The sequence below is a fragment of the Centrocercus urophasianus genome, unplaced genomic scaffold, assembly GCF_019232065.1.
Source record: "Centrocercus urophasianus isolate 14NV4802_14NV808 unplaced genomic scaffold, USGS_Curo_1.0 seq_27, whole genome shotgun sequence".
Lineage (NCBI taxonomy): Eukaryota > Metazoa > Chordata > Aves > Galliformes > Phasianidae > Centrocercus > Centrocercus urophasianus.
Window position 1 is genome coordinate 1489200 of NW_024884833.1, and position 20207 is coordinate 1509406.

General features: G+C 34.4%; 1 protein-coding gene across 1 annotated transcript in view; it reads right to left on the reverse strand.

The window, feature by feature from the left end:
• Window positions 1–20207, reverse strand: part of PTPRD (protein tyrosine phosphatase receptor type D) — a 278606-nt gene that overhangs the window by 114773 nt on the left and 143626 nt on the right. Inside the window, exons 8-15 of the mRNA XM_042826904.1 lie at window positions 19937–20070; window positions 18216–18360; window positions 14941–15246; window positions 13710–13903; window positions 9720–9837; window positions 3436–4023; window positions 2903–3003; window positions 1777–2036 (exon numbers count right to left, since the gene is read on the reverse strand). Coding sequence (XP_042682838.1) covers window positions 1777–2036; window positions 2903–3003; window positions 3436–4023; window positions 9720–9837; window positions 13710–13903; window positions 14941–15246; window positions 18216–18360; window positions 19937–20070 — 1846 coding nt within the window. The remainder of the gene's footprint in view (window positions 1–1776; window positions 2037–2902; window positions 3004–3435; window positions 4024–9719; window positions 9838–13709; window positions 13904–14940; window positions 15247–18215; window positions 18361–19936; window positions 20071–20207) is intronic.

A 20207-nucleotide genomic window follows, 5' to 3' on the forward strand; every position in this document is an offset into this window, starting at 1 on the left:
AAAAAGAGAAAAAGAGAAAAAGAGAAAAAGAGAAAAAGAGAAAAAGAAAAAGGAAAAAAGAAAAACATTTTTCCTTTGATATTTCCGTTGTGAGATCCAACTGACCAAGCACGTTGTGGTCTCTGCTTAAGTTTCTACTCTGTATCATCATCAAACACTAAGATAATGAAAATTACTTCTCTTCAGTAAGTTTTAAAGGCTCTTAAAACACTATTCTCGATCTCATTCATTGATCTATCTCAATTTCATATAATCTATCATCTCATCTATAATCCTTTAGGACAAATAATTAACTGTTTCATCTTCAATGTAATTAGTATCATTGAAACATTCTCAGTGTAGGATGAATATAACCACTAGTATATAATGTACCCATAGAGGAAAAAAGATCAGCAATTGTGCAATAGTTACAGTGGGGTTTGTTTTTTAAATGAAGTTGTTCTTCCCCTACAAGATCCCTATAATTTCATATATTCTAGCAAACACTGGATGTCTAAACATGACAGAATTTTCCTTTCAATATTTAGGTGCATCGGTATGCTATTCCCAAGACACATCAATTTTTTTTTTGTTTGCTTTTCTATATTAAGCTATATTACATATAAGAAAGACCATTGACTCATTCCACTGCTATCTCCTTCTATTGTCTGACCAGCAACACTGCAAGTTTTTCCTCTGTGAATGCTCTGCCTCATAAATCTTTTTTGACTCAGTCTTCCTTAGCTGCATTTGTTACTGACCAAACCTTACTCAATCTAATACTAATGGCTACATTTTTCAGGTTTTCATCCTTTTACTGTCTCAAAGTCATTTATTTCAGGATTTCACCTGCCTCAAAATTCTCAGTCAGTAATGAAAAGGGAGAGCAACATTCTAAAGAGCTGCCAGTTGGAATGCACTAAAGAGAAGGCAAGTGAAATCTCCAACAATTTTTAATGATTTTCTCATTTTCTTCCCCATGTCCTTTACATTACAGATGGGAACTTTACAGACCAGCAATAACAGCAACACCCACTGATTGTACAGTGCTTCGTGTTTTCTTGCCAAATCTTCTTTGTCTTCTCTGATCCCCGTTCACACAGTTCTGTCAGCTCTTAAGTCCTATTTCTTCTAAATCTCCCAGCATCTTTTCTCCCCAAATGCAACTAACCTCTACAAACTCTGTCAAATCATTCAGCCAAGTCTGCTGGTTTTTTGTTTTTGTTTTTGTTTTTGTTTTTTTTTTTGTTTTGTTTTGTTTTGTTTTTTTTTTTTGTTTTTTATTTTTTTAAAAACTTGGACGAGAGGAGAGGATCTGAATTTTTTGTCTTAAAAACAAACAAACAAACAAACTTCATAATGAAATCACTTGAAATAACCTAAGTGCAGTAACAGCCCTTCATAGTTCCACACAATTCTGGAATAAGATCTAGTATTTCGTGTGCAGGTGCACAAACCTACACAGATAGATTACCCATTCTGTACATGAGGATACATTTTTCTAAACACAGCTGGCTTCATTACTATTTGGAATTAACAGAGAAAAAGAAAAAATTGTCTAAGAAACAACTAGAAACTAGAATGTATTTTTTATATTTTTTGCCACTTATATATCCAACCAGAATTTACTACATACTCAGCTAAGTGATAAACTAATATTCACTGTTAGTCCAAATACTTCTAGTTCAGATAGCTGAACTTCGTACTCTTAGGGGGATGAAAGCCCTGGTACACCATTACACGTCCAGTTTTTCTTAGCAGAATAGTAATAATTATCAATGCCATCAAGTCACTCACTTTATATTCTCGTTTGATGGTACTTCTGGAAGTTCCACAGTTATCATGCCATCTAAGTTCGTTTTTCCAATGAAGACTGGCTTGGTGCGAAGCACATCTGGTGCAGTCTTTGCTGTCACTCTGTGCTGAAGACCTCCAGCACTGTTCCCTCTGTTTGTCAGCACAAATGAATACGATGTCTCTGGCTTCAAGTTAGTGATCAGTTTTTGAGTAGCACGTCCATCAACCTCCATCACCATTTTGCCGTCATCATAAAGGATCTAAGTTAATGTATAAATCCAGTGAAATTTTTGTTACTAAGGGAAGGCAACTGATATCTCAATTAATTCAGGAATTTGCCTCGCTATAAATTTAAAATGACACTCACAAGTGGCAGTTTAAGTTCTAGGATACTACTAAATTCACTACAGCAGTTAAATGTTCTTTGTATGCAGAAAAAATGCACTATATTAATGTAGAGTAAGCACTGCTGAAGTCCAATTTCACTTACTCAGGTAGCAGTAGCTTTGCTCAAATCAACTATTTATATCAAGGCACACTTTTCTTAAAGTACCTTTCTTTACTTCAGTCATACTTCATATTCAGAAAGGTTTTAGCATCTTTTAGTTCATAAAGTACTGTTCTTTACTGGCCACTTCCTGAGATGACAAGTCATGAATAGTCACATAGAAGTGATGAAGGCCAAACTGAGATCTGGATCTAGTCTCTTTATCTTAATGCCATACTCAGTGGAGTAACAGAGTTCAAAAATAAGTTGTTACGAATTTGAGGAGATGAAAAGTCAAAAGGAATTCATGGTCATAAAAATAGTGAAAAGAAAACTATTCTCTTTTCATTGTTCAGTCTAAAATATAGATTGCAATGAACCACAAATTAGCAAGATGCTCATACCATGCATAACAAGTACCACCAATCTGACTTTGAAACATTACCACAAGAAGTTTATAGAGCCAAAGGACTTCATTTAACAGCTTGGTTCAATGTTGCTGATTAGTTTGCATTCTTCAATATTATAATACAAAAAAAAACCAAAAACAAATACACATAATTCAGTAAAGTACTTAAGTGGTTGAATGTTAGCTTCTAATTTCCCTATTTACTTTCTATCAAATAAAAAGCAACTTACTTTGAAAGGCAAAGCTGAGTTGTAGTTTTCTGGAATCTCCCAAGACAATAAAACTGAAGTCTTCATTACTGCTTTAACATGAAAATTTTTTGCAAACACTGCTGGAAAAAAAAAGAAATTTTGTATGTAAACAATATCTTGGAGTTTAGATTTTGTCATATTTCCACAGCTACCTCGATGTATTAGCTTTCCATTTGGGTCAAAAAAACAAAATTAATTCAGTTCTCCTACCTGTTCGTGTACATCTAAATATTACATTCTAAGTCATTCTCACTCTTATCTAATGACAATCCAACATGTACCTTCTCCTTACCTGTAAAAATTGTGAAGATGTTAGCCAGAACTTGTTTGGCAAAGGACAACTGAATTCTAAGGCATCCAAAACATATTAAGATTTACATACTTTACCTTTTGTGTTTGTTGAACCTATTTTTATGAATGGGCCGGTCAGTTTTATCTACAGCTTCAAAAACACTGATATCCAAAGACCGATACTCCTTTAAAGGTCAACGCCATAAGCAGACAAATCCTACCTTGATCCACGGGTAGTGTCCTGAACTGGACACTTGGACTATATGGACCAGGCCCTTTGCTTGTGTGGGCACGTACTTTTACATCATATGTGGTATCTGGTTTTAAGCCAGAAAGTGTCAGAGTGGTATCAGCAGGAACAACAGGGAGTTCTACTGGCTGGTAAGCAACATTGATATCTCTGTACAAGATGGTGTATTTGGTGATAATGCCATTTCTCTCTGCCAAGAGTGGCATCTGCCAAGTTAATTGAACTGACGTAGAAGTAGAGCTTTCTGAGTGGAGATTTTGAGGAAATCCACTGGGTACTTCTTCAGGAACAGAAATCTCTTTAACCATCTCCTCCCCAAAGCCCACTTTATTTCTAGCTGACAGCCTGAAGACGTAAGAAGCTCCTTTGTGAATGTCTGTAGCTGTGAAGTGATCTTCCTTTTCTGAGAACTCCATGGTTGTAAATGTATCCACATCCTTGCGACCAAATTTCAGACGGTAACCCTGCAGCGGGCCAAAGGTGTCCACAGGAGGGTGCCACTGAATTAGAGCTGTATTCATCTGTGTGTGGCTAATCACAAGACGAGGTTTGCCTGGAACTGTAGCAGAAGGTTATTTAAAGATGATAAATAGAAACAGAACTGCACATAAAGTTATTGAGGCTAGCTTTAACGGGAATATGGATAATTTTCTCTTTCCTCATTCTTCCTTTCACAAATAGTGACCTTTGAAAGAAATAATGTCTGCCTCCTGCACTACTGAGTCATATAGTATGGTGAACTATGATAATAAAGTCATCTACTGTTCATTGTATCCTTCACTTATCATTCTAAATACTGTACTGTTCCTTTATAAATATAGAGAACATTAAGAGGCACAGGAGTTAGAAACATCAATCAAGAAGTAAAACTTCAAACAAACATCTTCTTATGAATGTCTCTGTCCTTATTTAAAAAATACAACTGTATTGCAATAAGCAATAATTTAAATAATCCAAGGTACGTATCTGTCATTCCTGTAGCAGCAGTAATAACAATAGGGAAATTAAAAGTCTGTTAATATGTCTAACAGCGTTCTTGCCACTAAAAGATAAAATGCTGTAGGAAGAAAGTCAAATTTTTGTGCACTTGAACTGGGTTTCTTCTGGAGAAGAAAGACTATACAGGAAACTCTTTTATGCTTGCACACCAGATAGGTTCAAATCTGTAACTGAGGCCTAAGAGGTCAAACTGTTGATTCATCTTTTAAAGAGGTTCAGACAATAAATGCAGTGGGCCCATTCAATTTAGAGGACTAAATTTGCTCTTTGCTGATGTGTGACACGGTATTCTACAGCTCATATGGTATCACTTTATTTCATTAACTGTTTGTGTTCTGTTATATAATTATGAACAAACAAACAATTATTTATATTTGTTTTCATATGTACATATTAATGAAATATTTCTATTTTAAAAATATGTTTCTATTACAATTAAATATTTGATGATGGAGCAAATCCATTAGTATACAGATATTTCTTGTTCATTGAGTGCCAATATCTAACAGGTCAAGAAATACGAGTGGTTTTTAGTAGTACTGCCACGATAATAGTGTTCCATGATGACTAATGATTTTAAAGAACATTTGAATCTTTCTCATGTGAATGCAATTGTTGCACCACGAGTTCTGATTCCCACATTAGACATTAAAACTTTTTTTTGAGAGTGTAATTATTTTTAAGAGTCCGATTTGCTTGAATGTCAGAGAACTAATGTCAGAACTTCTGACTTCCATTCCAAAATTTATTAAGAGCAAGGACAGAAGAATGGCATAGCATGGCTTGAGAAAAATATCTTTCCTCATTATATCTACAATTGATGCTGACATTGCTTCTACTTGATCTTGAATTCTAGCTGGTTTTTTACAAATTTTCCAAATACCCTTCCTTTTAAATGCCTAACCCACCTGCAGATACACTCCTAGAAATTTTTCACTTCCATTAAATAAAACTCTGTCCAGTTCTACCTTATTTTATTATGAGCCTTCATTGAACAAAGAAAAGGCTATGAAGGATGTTAATCGACTATATTTGTCTCTGCAGTAGAAATATTATTGAAACTACTGCAGCATACAAAAGAGAACAAGAGTCCACACATAGAATAACTCCTTCAGCTTTCTATAAGAAACAATACTGAAAGTTGAGATTTATTAATGTGATACATTGCCTTTATTTCCTCTCCCCACAGTGGTGGATCTTAATTTTTACTTTGATAGTATGTATAGATAAAGAAATTAATGCTTGCTCAGAAGATACAAAGAACATTAAAACGCACGCTGTGATTTAAGTAGTAAATAACAATGTACACATTTTTGAAAATTTTAATATGAAGCCTATATGATTCTGAGAAGTATATGATCTTTATCATAGAATTGATAGACAGAACTCTGAGAATGACATGAACTTGTTGAAATGAGACCAGAGGAGGGTTATGAAGATGATCAGATGGCTAGAGCAGGCTGAGAGTTAGGATTATTCAGCCTGGTGAAAAGAAGGCTGCTCTTGTAGCAATCTTCCAGTAGTTAAAGGGTACCCACAAGAAAGCAGGAGAGGGGCTTTTTGCACTGCCATGTAGTGATAGGACAATGTGTAGAGGGTAGATTTAGATTAGATATAAGAATTATATTCATCACTCTGGTGATAGAAAGCACTGGAACACATTGCCCAGACAATTTGTAGATTCCTCAGTACTGTAGACGTTTAAGGCCAGGTTGAATGGGAGTCTCAACAAACAAATCTGGAGGAAGGCGTCCCAGTTCAGGGCAGCAGAATGGGAACAGATCTTTATGGTTCCTTCCAACTCAAATTATTCTATGATTAAGAAAGAAAATATTTTGATCTCTTTTTTTTTATTCCTTGATAACATGCAGTTAGTATCTTCTTTAAGTAGAATCATTTGTGAATGTCTTGTGAGAAAAATGCAGGATTCTCTACAGTCTTACTTATAAAAGCGTCATGAAATTGCCTTGTCTTGAAATTTCTTCAGATTACAATCCCTGAATTTGCAAAAAATTCTAAATGAAGTTAATGTCCATGAAAAATATATTTTCAGACTTACTGAAGTAAACCTTCATAACTATGTAGCAAGTTGCCACCCAAATCACAGTCATATCCATCCATCCATATCACTGTTATTACATTAGCTTGTTGTGACAGCATACTACTGCCATTAGAGGAATATTCAAGCTGCCTTTCATAAACTAAGATAATAGCTTGTTTCCATTAGCTGCTATGCTCTATGCCAACTGTCTCCATGAATATTTTCTCCTCTTACACAAACACACACACACACACACACACACACACACGAGGTAGAAAAAGGAACTGTGATCTTTTTGAAACACTGATATTTTACAGATCACAGAAGCACAGAATTGTAGGGGTTGAAAGGGACCTCTAAAGATCATCGAGACCAACCCCCCTGCCAAAGCAGGTTCCCTACACCTGGTTGCACAGGTAGGCATCCAGGCAAAACTTGAATATCTCCAAAGGAGACTCCACAACCCCCCTGGGCAGCCTGTTCCAGTGCTCCGTCACCCTCACCGTAAAGAAATTCTTGCGCACATTCATGTGGAACTTCCTATGCTGCAGCTTATGTCTGTTTCCCCTTGTCCTGTCTCCACATACCACTGAAAAGAGACTGGCCTCACCACTATGGCCCCCACACCTCAGGTTTATAAACCTGGATTAGATCCCCTCTCAGTCGTCTTTTCTCAAGGCTAAATAGACCCAGTTCACTCAGCCTTTCTTCATAGGGGAGATGCTCCAGGCCCTTCACCATCTTTGTGGCTCTCCTCTGGACTCTTTCCATGTCTTTAGTCCCTGTCTTTTTTGTACTGGGGAGCCCAGAACTGGACACAGTACTCGGGATGAGGCCTTACCAGGGCAGAGTAGAGGAGAAGGATCACCTCCCTCTACCTGCTGGCCATGCTCTTTTTAGAATTTATTTTCTTTTTCAAGACTGTTGTGCAGTATAGAGAGCAAATTTTACATAATGGGCAAGCAGTTGCATTATGAGACTCTAAAGTTTGAATTAATTGTCCAGAAAAAAACTGTGTGATATCACTGACAAGTAAGTCGTATCTTCTTTGTTGTCATTATCTTGTAAATAATATCAAATTTTCACTAATAATTTTAGATTTCCTAGTATGTTCAGTAATATTTTTTCTTTCGTTCAGTTTTTAATACCGTGACAAGAAAATGAATAGAAGATAAAAACACACTTTGCAATGAAAACATTAAGAGCTCTCTTAACTTTACTAATAACTGCAGTTACCATAATGTAGATATTTACATTCAGTGACTTTTTCCTGTCTAATAATGAAAATTTATATTACAGATCAGGATCAGATGAATAGTTAGTTTTTATCTGAATAACTGCTTTTAAGTCTTGAATAATAAGCTTGTCCAGTAAACATTTAAACACATATTCACCTTTCATATATACTATATATTTATATATCTGCACGTGATTTATACTTTTAAAAGTAGACTAGAAAGTTAGACCCGTCACATTTTTATTTTAATATGTAAATGTATAATTTTTAGGGAAAAAAAAAGAAGTAAAAATAAAATGGAATCTGAAGAAGGAGATTTTACTTCAAGTCCACAAGCCCCGATATTAATGCATTATTCCTTCTGTGTGATGAATTATCACAGAAAGCAAGTGAGCTAGAAATTCTTTGACTGTATGTAATATTTCACTTTTCAATCATCTACGTTTGAATTTTCAATACAATGTGGGATCAACCACAGCAGGTTGTAACAACAAAGTAAAGATGCTGATATAAACTAGAAGATAGGAAGGAGAGAAATGGTAACTAGCTTTTACTTCAGAAACAAGAAACAGGGATTACTTATCCACAAGGTGAAACAAATGGCAAGAACAGTGTAACATGACTGACATTTAAAACTATGTCTGATTCTTGGTTTTTAGTCACTTAGTGTTCCATGGAATTTCAGGATTTGTTTAATTTTCTAAAGAAACATCAGAGATCTTACAAGAATGAACCATGAGTTATCAATGAGAGGAAAATACATAGGAGTTTCAAATTCTACAAGCGGTTTTGCAAAGCCTATACTTATGTTTATAAATTCATGGTTAAGGTAACTGTGTTTATGTAAATTTGATACTGAATTTTAAGATTTTGGATTAAGTGCTACTTTTACTCAATCAAGTTCACATGAAATTGGGAAGTATGCATCATTATTTTCAGACCACAAGAATTCAGGAAGGAGGAGGTTTGAGTGGAAGCTTGGCATATATCAAGAGTAATGACTGGATGGTCCAATCTGATATGCAACCAGACTTCAAGATAGAGATTTTTTCAAGACAGATAATAAAACTGGACCTAGATGTTGCTTGGATTAGTACAACATACATTTTTAAAAATGAATTTAAAGCACAAGTCACACAGTATAAAATGCAAATACACACTTCACATATTAGTGTGGGCAATACTTCACTACTTAGATGCAATACAAAGAGCTCCATGTGGTTGTAATGGAATAACTCTACTAGAAAATCCACCAGATTGACACTCACAAGCTGTGAACAAAAACAGGTGACCACTACGTTAATGCTGTAGTAGCATCATTAGTCTAATCTGCTCCATAGCAAAATATTTCAATTAAAAAAAAAAATAGTTCTTTACAAAAGAAATTCTGTTCATTCCACCACTGGCAAATGAACAAGCTGAACCTAGCATACGGTTGAATACTTGCCACCTGTGATCAAATGCACTGTCCACAGTTGCATGATGTATTTTACCACCGTTTATTTCTCACATTGACTCTGTCTTCAGGGGTTTTCATTTATTTTCTAATTCTCTGTCTTATTAATCACATTCTTCTGAGGAAGGGAGCTACTGGCACTCAGGTTCTTTCCATGTCTTACTGATAGGCATGGCATTGCTTTCCTTACACAGATCAGGAAAGTCCTCCAAAGATTTTTCAAATACCCTTCTCAGCTCTGCATCTTTCATTTTTTCCTCTCCAGGAAGCCACCAATCAGAACAGAACAACTGCTAGAAAGCACAAATGCCACTTTTTGTCTGCTTTCTGAACTGAGAGAAAGGGGTAGGAGGACACCAGTTATGTTTTCATATAAATAAATCAGAGGTCAACTACTGAAAGAGGAAAACCTATATCTTATTAACACTTTCTACACTACAGGAAACATTCAAACCACAGTATAAAAAAAAAAATAAATAAGGCAAGCATAAGGATTTGCTCAGAGATTTATTAGTATATTACCTGCACCAGTAGTAGATACAAGTTTTGGCTTGCTGCGTGCTCCATCACCTTTTGTTGTGTAGGCTGTCACAGTAAAGGAGTATGAAGTGTCAGGCTGAAGTCCAGAAATTATCATTTCCTAAGAAGAAATTAAACAAGAAAAAAATATTAAAAATTGATTGATTTCTGGGAGTGTACTGAATCTTTAAGACAATTTCTATATGATGTGCACAGCACATGCTTTGGTGCTACTGGAAGTACAAGCAAGCATTTGAGAATGTCAACAGACTTATGTGTAAAATAGTGCAATAATTCCCTTCTTTAAAAAATTAAAGCACGCTTTTAAATAGAATGCTCCAGGTAGTTTAAGACGCAAGGTTAGTGTCTAAATGGTGTGAACAGTGAATAAGCCCTTATGAAATACATTGCCAGAGGAACCTTACTGATATTGTGAAGTGTGTGCATATGTAGAAACAAAACATATTTTAACTCAGACATTTAAAGGACAGCACTGACATAGTTATAAAGTGTCTACAGAATAAGTACATTGGAGTTGTATCCATATTTCTAATGTCATTGTGGTTCAGCTGTGTAAGAAAACCTCTCTAGTCTCATAGCGCTTTATTTTCAGTCTATATTGCTGGTTGGAATGCACATCTAAAGATCTCAAAGAGCTTGAGAAATAATTCAGTCTTAAAGTCTAGAAGAGCTAACTAAAACACCATAATAGGATCACTGACTAAATATGACAAGAAAAAGCAGCTATAAAACAAACAACTTTTTGGCTAGTACATGCACGCACACACACATACGATGGTGACTTCAAGGCCAGCCATCTGAGATGAATGTTACAAGGGCATGCAAAGGAAGTTGAGACTCAATACTCACAATGTAAATAATTTCATATATAAATATAAAAGGACAGTATTTACAAGTAACTAAAAGGTCATAAATTCTTGACCCATCTGCTTCCAGTCTGTGACCATTAGATTACTCCTGTGCATTTTCACATGCTGAATGTATTTATGTTAAATTTCACTGCTTTCAGAGAGATGGTATACGTATTTATCAAACATAAGACTTAATATAAAGAATTATGGATCAAACTAACCACAGGACATGGATTTTTCCAGATACTGGCTACGAGCTCAGTACAGAGGTGGAAAGAACTTGGCATTTTATTTGCCATCCTTTATTAACAATGCAGGAATAACAAATTAATGTGCAGTAGGAACAAGGAAAAAAAAAAAAAAAAAAAAAAAAAATCACACCAACAGAAATCAAATAACAGACCAAAAGAGCAACAATAACAACAAACACACCAATCCACCACCAAAACCCTGCTCCTTAGAATCTATCTCAGAATGGAAGTGAGCCTAAAATCCAAAATCATTAATACACATTTTTCTTCTGCCAGAGGGGCTCTCAAACTGATATGAGCAGGATAAAATTGCAAAATAAAATAATAATAGTAATTAAAAAAAAAAAAAATCACCTTTTTTAAACAGTGATGAAGCTATCATCCTCATTTAAAACAAGCTGTACTTCATGGTGTAACAGAGATACGACTGCATGTAGTGCTGTCATTTAGAAGTCTGACTTGGATAGAGCAGACATGCAGAATATAGGTATAAACAATGCAGGGCTTTTGACATTAATGCTAGCATGCCTAATACAGTTACTGAATTATCCAAAAAGAAGTACAACTAACTTCAACCGTTAGCTACAAAAATAAAAGTTACACTTCAAAATAATAGAGAAGCTTTCAATTATTTGCAATTCCAAACCAATCTGGCTTTATTATTCTAACAGCATTTTTTAAGTAGGAAATTGTGAAGCAAGGTTAGTAACAGCCTAAAAATAAGAAAACACAAACCATTTATGTGAATTTCAAGATCATGCTAATTCTCTGAACAAACAACAAAAAATCCCCACTCCTCTTGCTGAGGGGAAAAAAGAAGTGCCATACAGGAAAAAATCCGAATGTTGGTGCATGCATCTTTACACATGACAAAAGAAAAAAATAATAATCTGAAAAATTAAAGGAGGCTACAAGCAAACAAGAAAAATATGAGATGAACAAAAAAAAAAAAAACAAAAAAAAACAAAAAAACAACACAAATTTATTCTGCCAGTCAAAAACTACTCACATGTTCAGTAGTATCATCATATTCCCACTGATTGAGAGTAAAGAACATTGGAAAGAAAAACAAAAGAAGTGAAAAGAATATGTAGCCTGGTTGAGTTAATCTTTTCTTCTTAATAGTACAATAATTAAGTAAGATGTCTGGAAAAATCGTGTAGAATTTAAGTTAATTGTGTAGACTCATGTAGAATGTGGTTAATGAAATCAGGCCAGGCATTTTTAATTCCACATCTGCTCCCCTCTAAAAAACATCTATCTCTCTTTCCTTAAAAGACAGAAAAATTAATGAATTTTCATGTATCACATATTAATATTTTATGATGGATTGTATTAGCAAAAGCCACAGAGACAAGATTAAATTCTATGTGGTTTATTTAATCACGTTACCAGACTATATGCTTTATTTTCTCCAAATTAATTCAATGCCTTATTAATAGCATAATGCCATGACTTTTTAGACTTGAAACCTAACCAGACCAAGGTCGTATACAGTCAAGGTCTTTGCACTCTGTACAAGCCCTGATCATGTATCATAAAAATAAATGAAGGGAGGAGTACTGAAAGGAGAAAGGAGGTGACTAACTTGAATGTCAATTCAAAGCCGAATTTGAATAAAAGGAACAAAGGCTATATAATATTTGAACTCCAATATCACACCTAGACTTCCCTTCTAATATTCCAGCATTTAAAATGATTTTATACTGCTGCCATGTAGAAGCTAAAATTGCAAACCGGAGCAAGAAAGGAGAGAACTAAAGTGCAGAATGATTTTTTATTCTTCCTCCTCTCTCTTTTCTCTTCCTACTTTCAAAATCATTTCCATCATTCTCCTCACTGAATTTAATCTGCAAGAACATTAAATTTTGAGAAATAGATTTACATTTTATTTAAGTACATTAAGTAGAGATTGATAGACAGGGAGGCAAATGATTAATAATGGCTTTTGGGAATTGAGATAACACTTAAAGAATTGTCTTGGCAGCAAAATGGTGTGCACACAAGACCTGATCTCAAAGTGGTGCTACAAAGCTAAAAATTAGAACTAGGCCTATAAGAAAAAATGAGAAAACAACAACAAAAGAAGCCAAAATAAATTTATATATTCAAATGAAAGCGTAGAATTTTTCTCTTTATGTTAAATTTCTTAATTTCTTAGGATCTGCAGTCCTTAAATTGACCTAGTTGCAAGAGGTATAATGGTTTCCATACTGACTTGTAACTCCAGTGCTAGAAGCCTTGGGAACTTTCAGTTTGAGTAATAGCATATTCCAATCAGTGAAACTCTATTGCTGACAATATTAAAGCTTAATGTTATCAGACTTCCATCATGTCTTATAATTTATAAAACAGATATGCAATTTCACATATCAAACCTATTAATATGAATACTGACAAACATAAATACCTCACTGCTTTTTAAGGTCACAAAAATAAATTCATGTCTTCTGAACTCTGTGATTAGGTATACACAATTATGATAGAAATACAATAGTAGTGGTTTAAGAAAGGTAGAGATTTGGCTCTAGGCTCTCCATATAAATAAATAAATAGTGGGTGGTTTAATCAGTGCAAATTTTGTTCCATTGGCTGTGACCTGCCCAAATACTTCTGTCTGTACAGCTCTAAGCATAGCTATAAGAAGTCCCAAGGCTTATGGGAACCAGCAGAATGACATAGCTTCGGGTATATGCCTGTACAAAAGGGTGACTATGTTTAGTCTAAGAATCTTTAAATGTAAATATTTTGGAAAGAGATGAGATGAAAAAAATGTAGCTAGTAGAATGAAATATGGAAAGATCTAAATAGCTGTTTAGAAAACTGAAAGTATTCATGACAACACTTAAAATATGTGATGCTCTAGTTACCTGTGCATCAGCCAGCATGATGTCCTTCAGCATGGGCTGACCCCTTGGCTCTCCATTTTCCATTCTTACATAGTGGACCTGGTATCCTCGGATCTGACCATGCTGCTTATTGGGTACAGGTGAGCGCCATGACACTTTAACAGCAGTAGAGTTGACAGCCTCTACCTCGACTTTGCGAGGAGGACCACTAGGAACTGGAACAACATCATTGGATAAAGCAAAATTACAGGCACCTGTCCCACCCATGACTTTTGCCTTTTTTTTTTTTTTTTTTTTTTTTTTAAAGGGGTAGACTCACTATGTTTTCTCTGAAGAATACAAATGGTTCAAATGGTTCAGCAAATATAAATGTTCAATCAATCTGCTCTACCTTTCAGTGAAAAGACCAAAAAACATGACTGATGCAAAAAAATGGAAGAAAAAAGAGTATTAGAGAAATAGAAAAACATGTAAAAATGCACAAAAGCCAAGGAAGATGCTTTGAGAATCAAAGCATTACAGTACAAAGAGGTATTGCAATCACTGAAATAATAACAATAATAAAAACACAAAAGATTTTCAAAAAAGTTTCCCTTAGATTTGTTTGACAAGATCTTTTTTTTTGTTTGCTTGCTTTTTTCCTTTTTTCTTTTTTTTCTTTTTTTTCTTTCTTTTTTTTTTTCAGTAGTATAAAAAGGAGGTTGATAATAAGGCTGTCTTCTGTCATTTCAAAGCATAGAAGAAAACAAAACGTGGAGCATCAGCTTTTTGAGATAAAAAACAAAGCAAAACAACAACAAAAAAAAAAAAGGAAAAAAAGTTTAAAAGAAAAAACCTAAAAAAAAAAAAAAAAAAAAAAAAGAAATTAAAAGTCAAAAATTACAAGACAGAAGAAGAAAGCAGTTAAAAATACATGAAGAACATTTTGGACATTTTTAAAAACAACGGTAAAATTGAGGAAAAGGTAGGAAGACTTTTCCCCTATGTTATTTTAACTTTGAAAGAGGAGAACGACGAACGTGTAAGGGCTCAAAAGGTCAGTAGAGTCACTCCATTGACAAAAAAGTTGTTTTCTTTTGAAAAGTAAAAATACCATGGAAATAAATGAAGCACAAGTCTTTGTTTGAAAGTTAACCCTGCAAATTGTGATAACATCTCTGATTTGAGGAAAAAGCAGCAAAAAGTACTGTTAGGTTATTTAAAATATAGCAGATCGAGAGAGGTGCAAACTCATGTAGAGGAGGCAACATACCATCTTCATCTGTGCGAATCAATACTGCTAAGCTCTCTGGGCCAGGTCCAACATCAGTGTGGGCGGTTACAGAGATCCGGTACTCAGTCCATTTTTCCAGCTGTTCCAAAAGGTATTGGGTACTGTCCGAGGAAATTCCCAAAATTTCATGGGGTTTGACATCTTCTCCATCAATCTCAATGTACTTGATGGAGTATGCAGTGATAATGCCATTCTGGTTTTCCACTGGTGGAGGTTTCCAACTTACCAAAATGCTAGTGGAGCTGGGACTTGTGCAACTAATGTCTTGAGGAGGAGCTGATGGCTCTGGTTTCAGTAGTGGGTTAAAGGAGGATTTGAGTGAAAGGATAGAAGTGATTGAAAAAAAATGAACAAAGGAAAAAATAAAAATAAAAATAAATAAACAACAACAAAATGAAAGACTAAACAGAAAAAAAAGAGTAGAAACTTAAAAAGCAAAATATCAGATAATCATATGCACCTTGGCTTATTAACATGAGTAAACAGAAAATGAATAGACTAATTAAATAGTGAAAAAGCATGTAGGGGAAATATATGACAACGAAACCTCAAAATAACATTACCTACCTGTATTAAAATTCCTCTTGAAATAAAACAAAAACGTGACACTTCTATGGCTACTTATCTATCCTTGTAAACAATGCAATTAGTGCAAGTTATAATATTTTAAATTATACATTTTATATGTTTATTTACAAATTTTGGATGTATTGCCTTTAAGTGGGCTTTCTTTCTATGAGAATATTTAGCCTCTTACAGAATGCATTTTAACTTGCAATAATTGCTAGAAGTTACCCCCAAACATTTTTTGTAGCCTCCCCACTATCATAGACAAATCATTCTGTTTTACTTATTGACATTTTTACTCACTGAGTCTGCCTGACACATATTAACAACAAATGACGTTTGAGTTGAAAGTATACTAGAAACATGCATTCAAAAGAAGATGAAAAAGTCTTAGTCAAAGATTTACCTACCAGGAACAGTGTCACGCTTGCTGATTCTGACTTTAACTTTTACTTACCATAGATCAGCTGTAAGCTTTATTTTTTTTTACTCCTCTTGGACACACCTTTTGCTAGCAAAGAGTAAATCCTACCAGTAATATAGGTTATTCTATGGGAAAAACAGATATCTAGACCCAGACACTGTGTCAAGAAAGCAGGTATTAATTTTACAAAGAGAGTTCACAACCTTGAGAGCCTCTTCTGTATTTCTGTCTTCTCTCTTGTATGGAAAACAAAGATTTTGTATGTGAGATCTGTATAAATGTTTTATTTATTTATTTATTTATCTTTTTATCTACTATATTGTTCCCATTTCTAAAGGGGGAAGAGAAACAAATGGAATTTTGGTATTTATGCCAGGCACATCAAATAGATTGAAGTAATACAGAAAGCTTAGGACCCTGCTGTGACCTATCACATTTACAGATATATATTTCAGTTCCCTACAGTTCTTTTTACAGGGATCAATGGCTTTTTACTCAGTATGATACTCTGTTCTTCTGAAGGAAAAACGAGAGGGAACATGTCAGTATTTCAACTAACTAAAGGAGATGGATAGAGGAACAAAAAGGGAATTAGAGAATTTTTTGTTTGTTTGTTTTTCCTTTTTTAATTTTATCTAATTTAAGTTATGAAGTATTCAAAACATATTCATCCATTTTTGCCATGAATTTTTAAAGGAACTAAAATGGAAGCAAAATGTTCCTTTAGGATTCTACATGATAATAAATCCCTATCGCATCTTTCTCGAAATTGACAAAATGAATGGCGGTAAAGTATTTTGGTGAACACTGCTAATGAACTCATAGAATTTATCAATTTTTAATCCTTGTTATTCTGCAAAATGCAAAGTATTGCTCTAATGTAACAGGAAAATCTATAGGCTACCTGTATAAACAGTTTTATTAGAACGTATTTATTCTTATAATATGCAATGTTTAGACTTGTTGAAATCTTTTTAGAAGATAACAAGGGTCTGCTTATATACTACTGAAATCAATTAAATTTTATTAGCATCTGAAGGAATAAAGGCTCTGTATTGTTGTATTTCAGAAGGGAAAAATGGCAATGTGTTTAAATATAAAACTTGCATCCATGGCCTTCAAATGTTTAATCTCCATGCACAGTTTACATACCCTTCTCCTATTAAAAAGAATGAAAATTCTAAGCTGAAATGAGCACAGGAATAAATAAATACCCTTTTCTGGAGCAGACTATTGATTTTGGATTATTGAAGTCAAAATAGGCATTGACCCTAACTCTAAAACTAGTTTCATGCTATGTAATATTTTTATAAGTTTATTCAAAATGCCTTAGAAATACATCAGAATAACACTTCCCTTTGGTTAAATTTAAGATATACGGCACTACATCTCTTGTTACATTAATTATCATTAATAACACTAACAAATAATGTTGGAGTGATCATATCTGTCACAGAATGCAATTTTTAAAAAAAGTCATAGAAACACATGTAGCAGAAGCATAGATTATCCTGTAAAACTAGCACTTCTGGAAATCATCCCTATGTACCTCATTGTTTTACTTGAGTATTAATTTAAATATGGAAAAATGCATGTATAATTCTAATGTTTTGCACCGCATTTGCACCGACCCTACTGATATTTTTTCCATAAGCATCCACTTAAATAAATAAATAGATAAATAAATAAATAAATGAATAAATAAATAAATGAAAATTTCTACTAGTGTAAATAATGAATGAACATTAAAAAAAAGCCCTGATAATAAATATCTAATTTTAACTCAGGAAGAGTAGCTACTATAACAGTTATGAGGAAATTTTGATACACTCAGCAGCACCCTACAACTATAAGGATTTGCTCCAGGACCAATATATTATTATAGGAAACATATTGTGAGTGGCCATGTGGAATTTTATGAGAGGAGGATTGTTATCTACCCCTATTATCTACATCTACTGCATGCTAAAATATCATCCCACTATTCCCATTATAACATGAAAACAAAGGTAATTATGACAGCATAGCATTGTATCCCTTAATGCTGTGTTTCCTTAAGTCTTTACAGTCTTTTTCTATAGTTATTGAAAAATCACACGCATCTTAAATTGATCACAATATTTTAAGTATTCTGCTGTATTAAGAACTGGGAATGCTACATTTTTTATCATTACACTTTCTTCTCTTGCTATCTTACTGGGTTACTTAGACAAACATCTTCAGCAGATATAACAAGATACAGTTAGCAAGGAAAGGCACCTACTTGACTGCATGGTTCTTGCTGAGATTTCTGCTGTTGAAGCACCAAGTCCCTGTGGAGAACGTGCTGCTAGACGAAATAAGTACAGGCTGTTTGGCTTCAGGCCTTGGAGACGATAAGATGTAGTAGGTTCCGTGGAAACCCTTTGCTAAAGGGAAGTAATAAGACAGTTGAATGTCTAACATGATTAATATTCACAGAATCCCAGAGTCATTTGAGTTAAAGGACATCTAGTCCAACTTCTGCAATGAAGAGGGACATAGGTCAGGTTGCTCAGATGCCATCCAGATTGACTGTATGTTTTCAGGGACGGGGCATAATCCATCTCTCTAGGCAACCTGTTCCAGGATCTCACGACCGTTAGTGTAAAAGACTTTTTTCTTGTATCCAATCAAAAACTAACCTTTTTGCTTTGAAACCATTTCCCCTTCTCCTATAATAACAGATTCTAATAAAGAGTCTGTTCCTTCTTTCATATAGCCCCCCTTCAGACACTGAAAGGCTGCTATCATTTGTCCCCAGGGTGCCCTCTCCATTCTTTTCTAAAGGCTGAACAGCGCCAGGTCTTTCAGCCTGTTTTTGTTGGGGAGGTGTTCCATGCCATGGACCCTCTGGACATTCTCCAACAGGTCCATATGTCTCTTGCATTGAGATTCCACATCTGCATACAGTACGCCTGTATGGTCTCACCAGAGCAGAGCAAAGGGGCAGGATCACCTCCTTCAACCTGCTGGTCATAATTCTTTTGGTGCACCCCAGGATATGGTTGGCTTTCTGGGCTGCAAGGGCACTTCACTGGCTTATGTCCAGCAGCCCATCCACCATATCCCTTCATACTTTCCATAGATAACTTTTTCAGTCAGAAATTCTGAATTATGTATAGATATACGTATTTTTATAAATGTTACTATACTCTGACTATAACCACTATAATAACATTTTAACATACACATTCAAGGAAAAATTATCAGAACAAAGCCAAACTAAAAGAGAACAAAAAAAGGGTATGCTGCTTTTAAAAATAATATATATTTTAAAGCAGGTAGCTTAATGGATTAAATTCTGTACATAAATATTGCTTAACTATTTTTTCCAAAGCATAGAAGGCTATCAGTTCAATAATACAGCAAACATAACATGGAAGTCCTGTATGACATGAACTACAGGGACTTGTTTTGAGAGTAATCTTTGATTTAAGGACAACCAATAGTAAAATTTGTGTTCAAAATTTTAGGAAGAGAATCATTCTACAGGGTAATTCTTCTAAAAGGGACATCTAAACAGATATCTATTTGGAGGATTAATATGCATCTGTCTCCCCCATAGAAATGCTTATGCTCACATTTATTTATTCACTTTTTATATGTGGAGCTGTCATCAACATAGGCTCAGCTGAAGTATCAGCAATGAGGGGATGATGTAGAAGAAATCAGTGTTGCTAACATTCTCCTTCTACCTTCTGAGGCTGACATCTATGACAGCTACAGCCCAGAGGCACTCAAAAATCTTTACAAAATAATGGTTTAGAAAAATTCCATAGTAACTATAAAACTTTAGAAGGAAAACATTTTATTCTCAAAGATTACTTAAACAACATTTGAAAGCACCATATACGATGACAAAGAGAAATAGATATTATCTAGAGATGAAAATAGACTAATCCTTCAGGATTTTATGTCAAATTATTAACAAGAATTTAAAATATTCTTGATATTTTCACTTACCTCCTCCCCATGCTCCCCGTCTTTGTAAACCAATTCATAGCTGGAAATAGTATCAGAACGTGGAGGTGTCCAGGAAAGTAATATGCTTGTTTCAGACTCAGGCTCTGCCTTAAAGTTCAATGGCTGACCAGGGACTAGAGAAAAAGAGTTTAGCAGTGTTGCCAGCTGTTGTGGCAGCTTTTTTTTTTTTTTTTTTTTTTTTTTTTTTTTAAGTAGTTGTTGCTGTTGTTGTTTGTTTCTATTTAAATACATATTGTTAAAATTCTTTAGA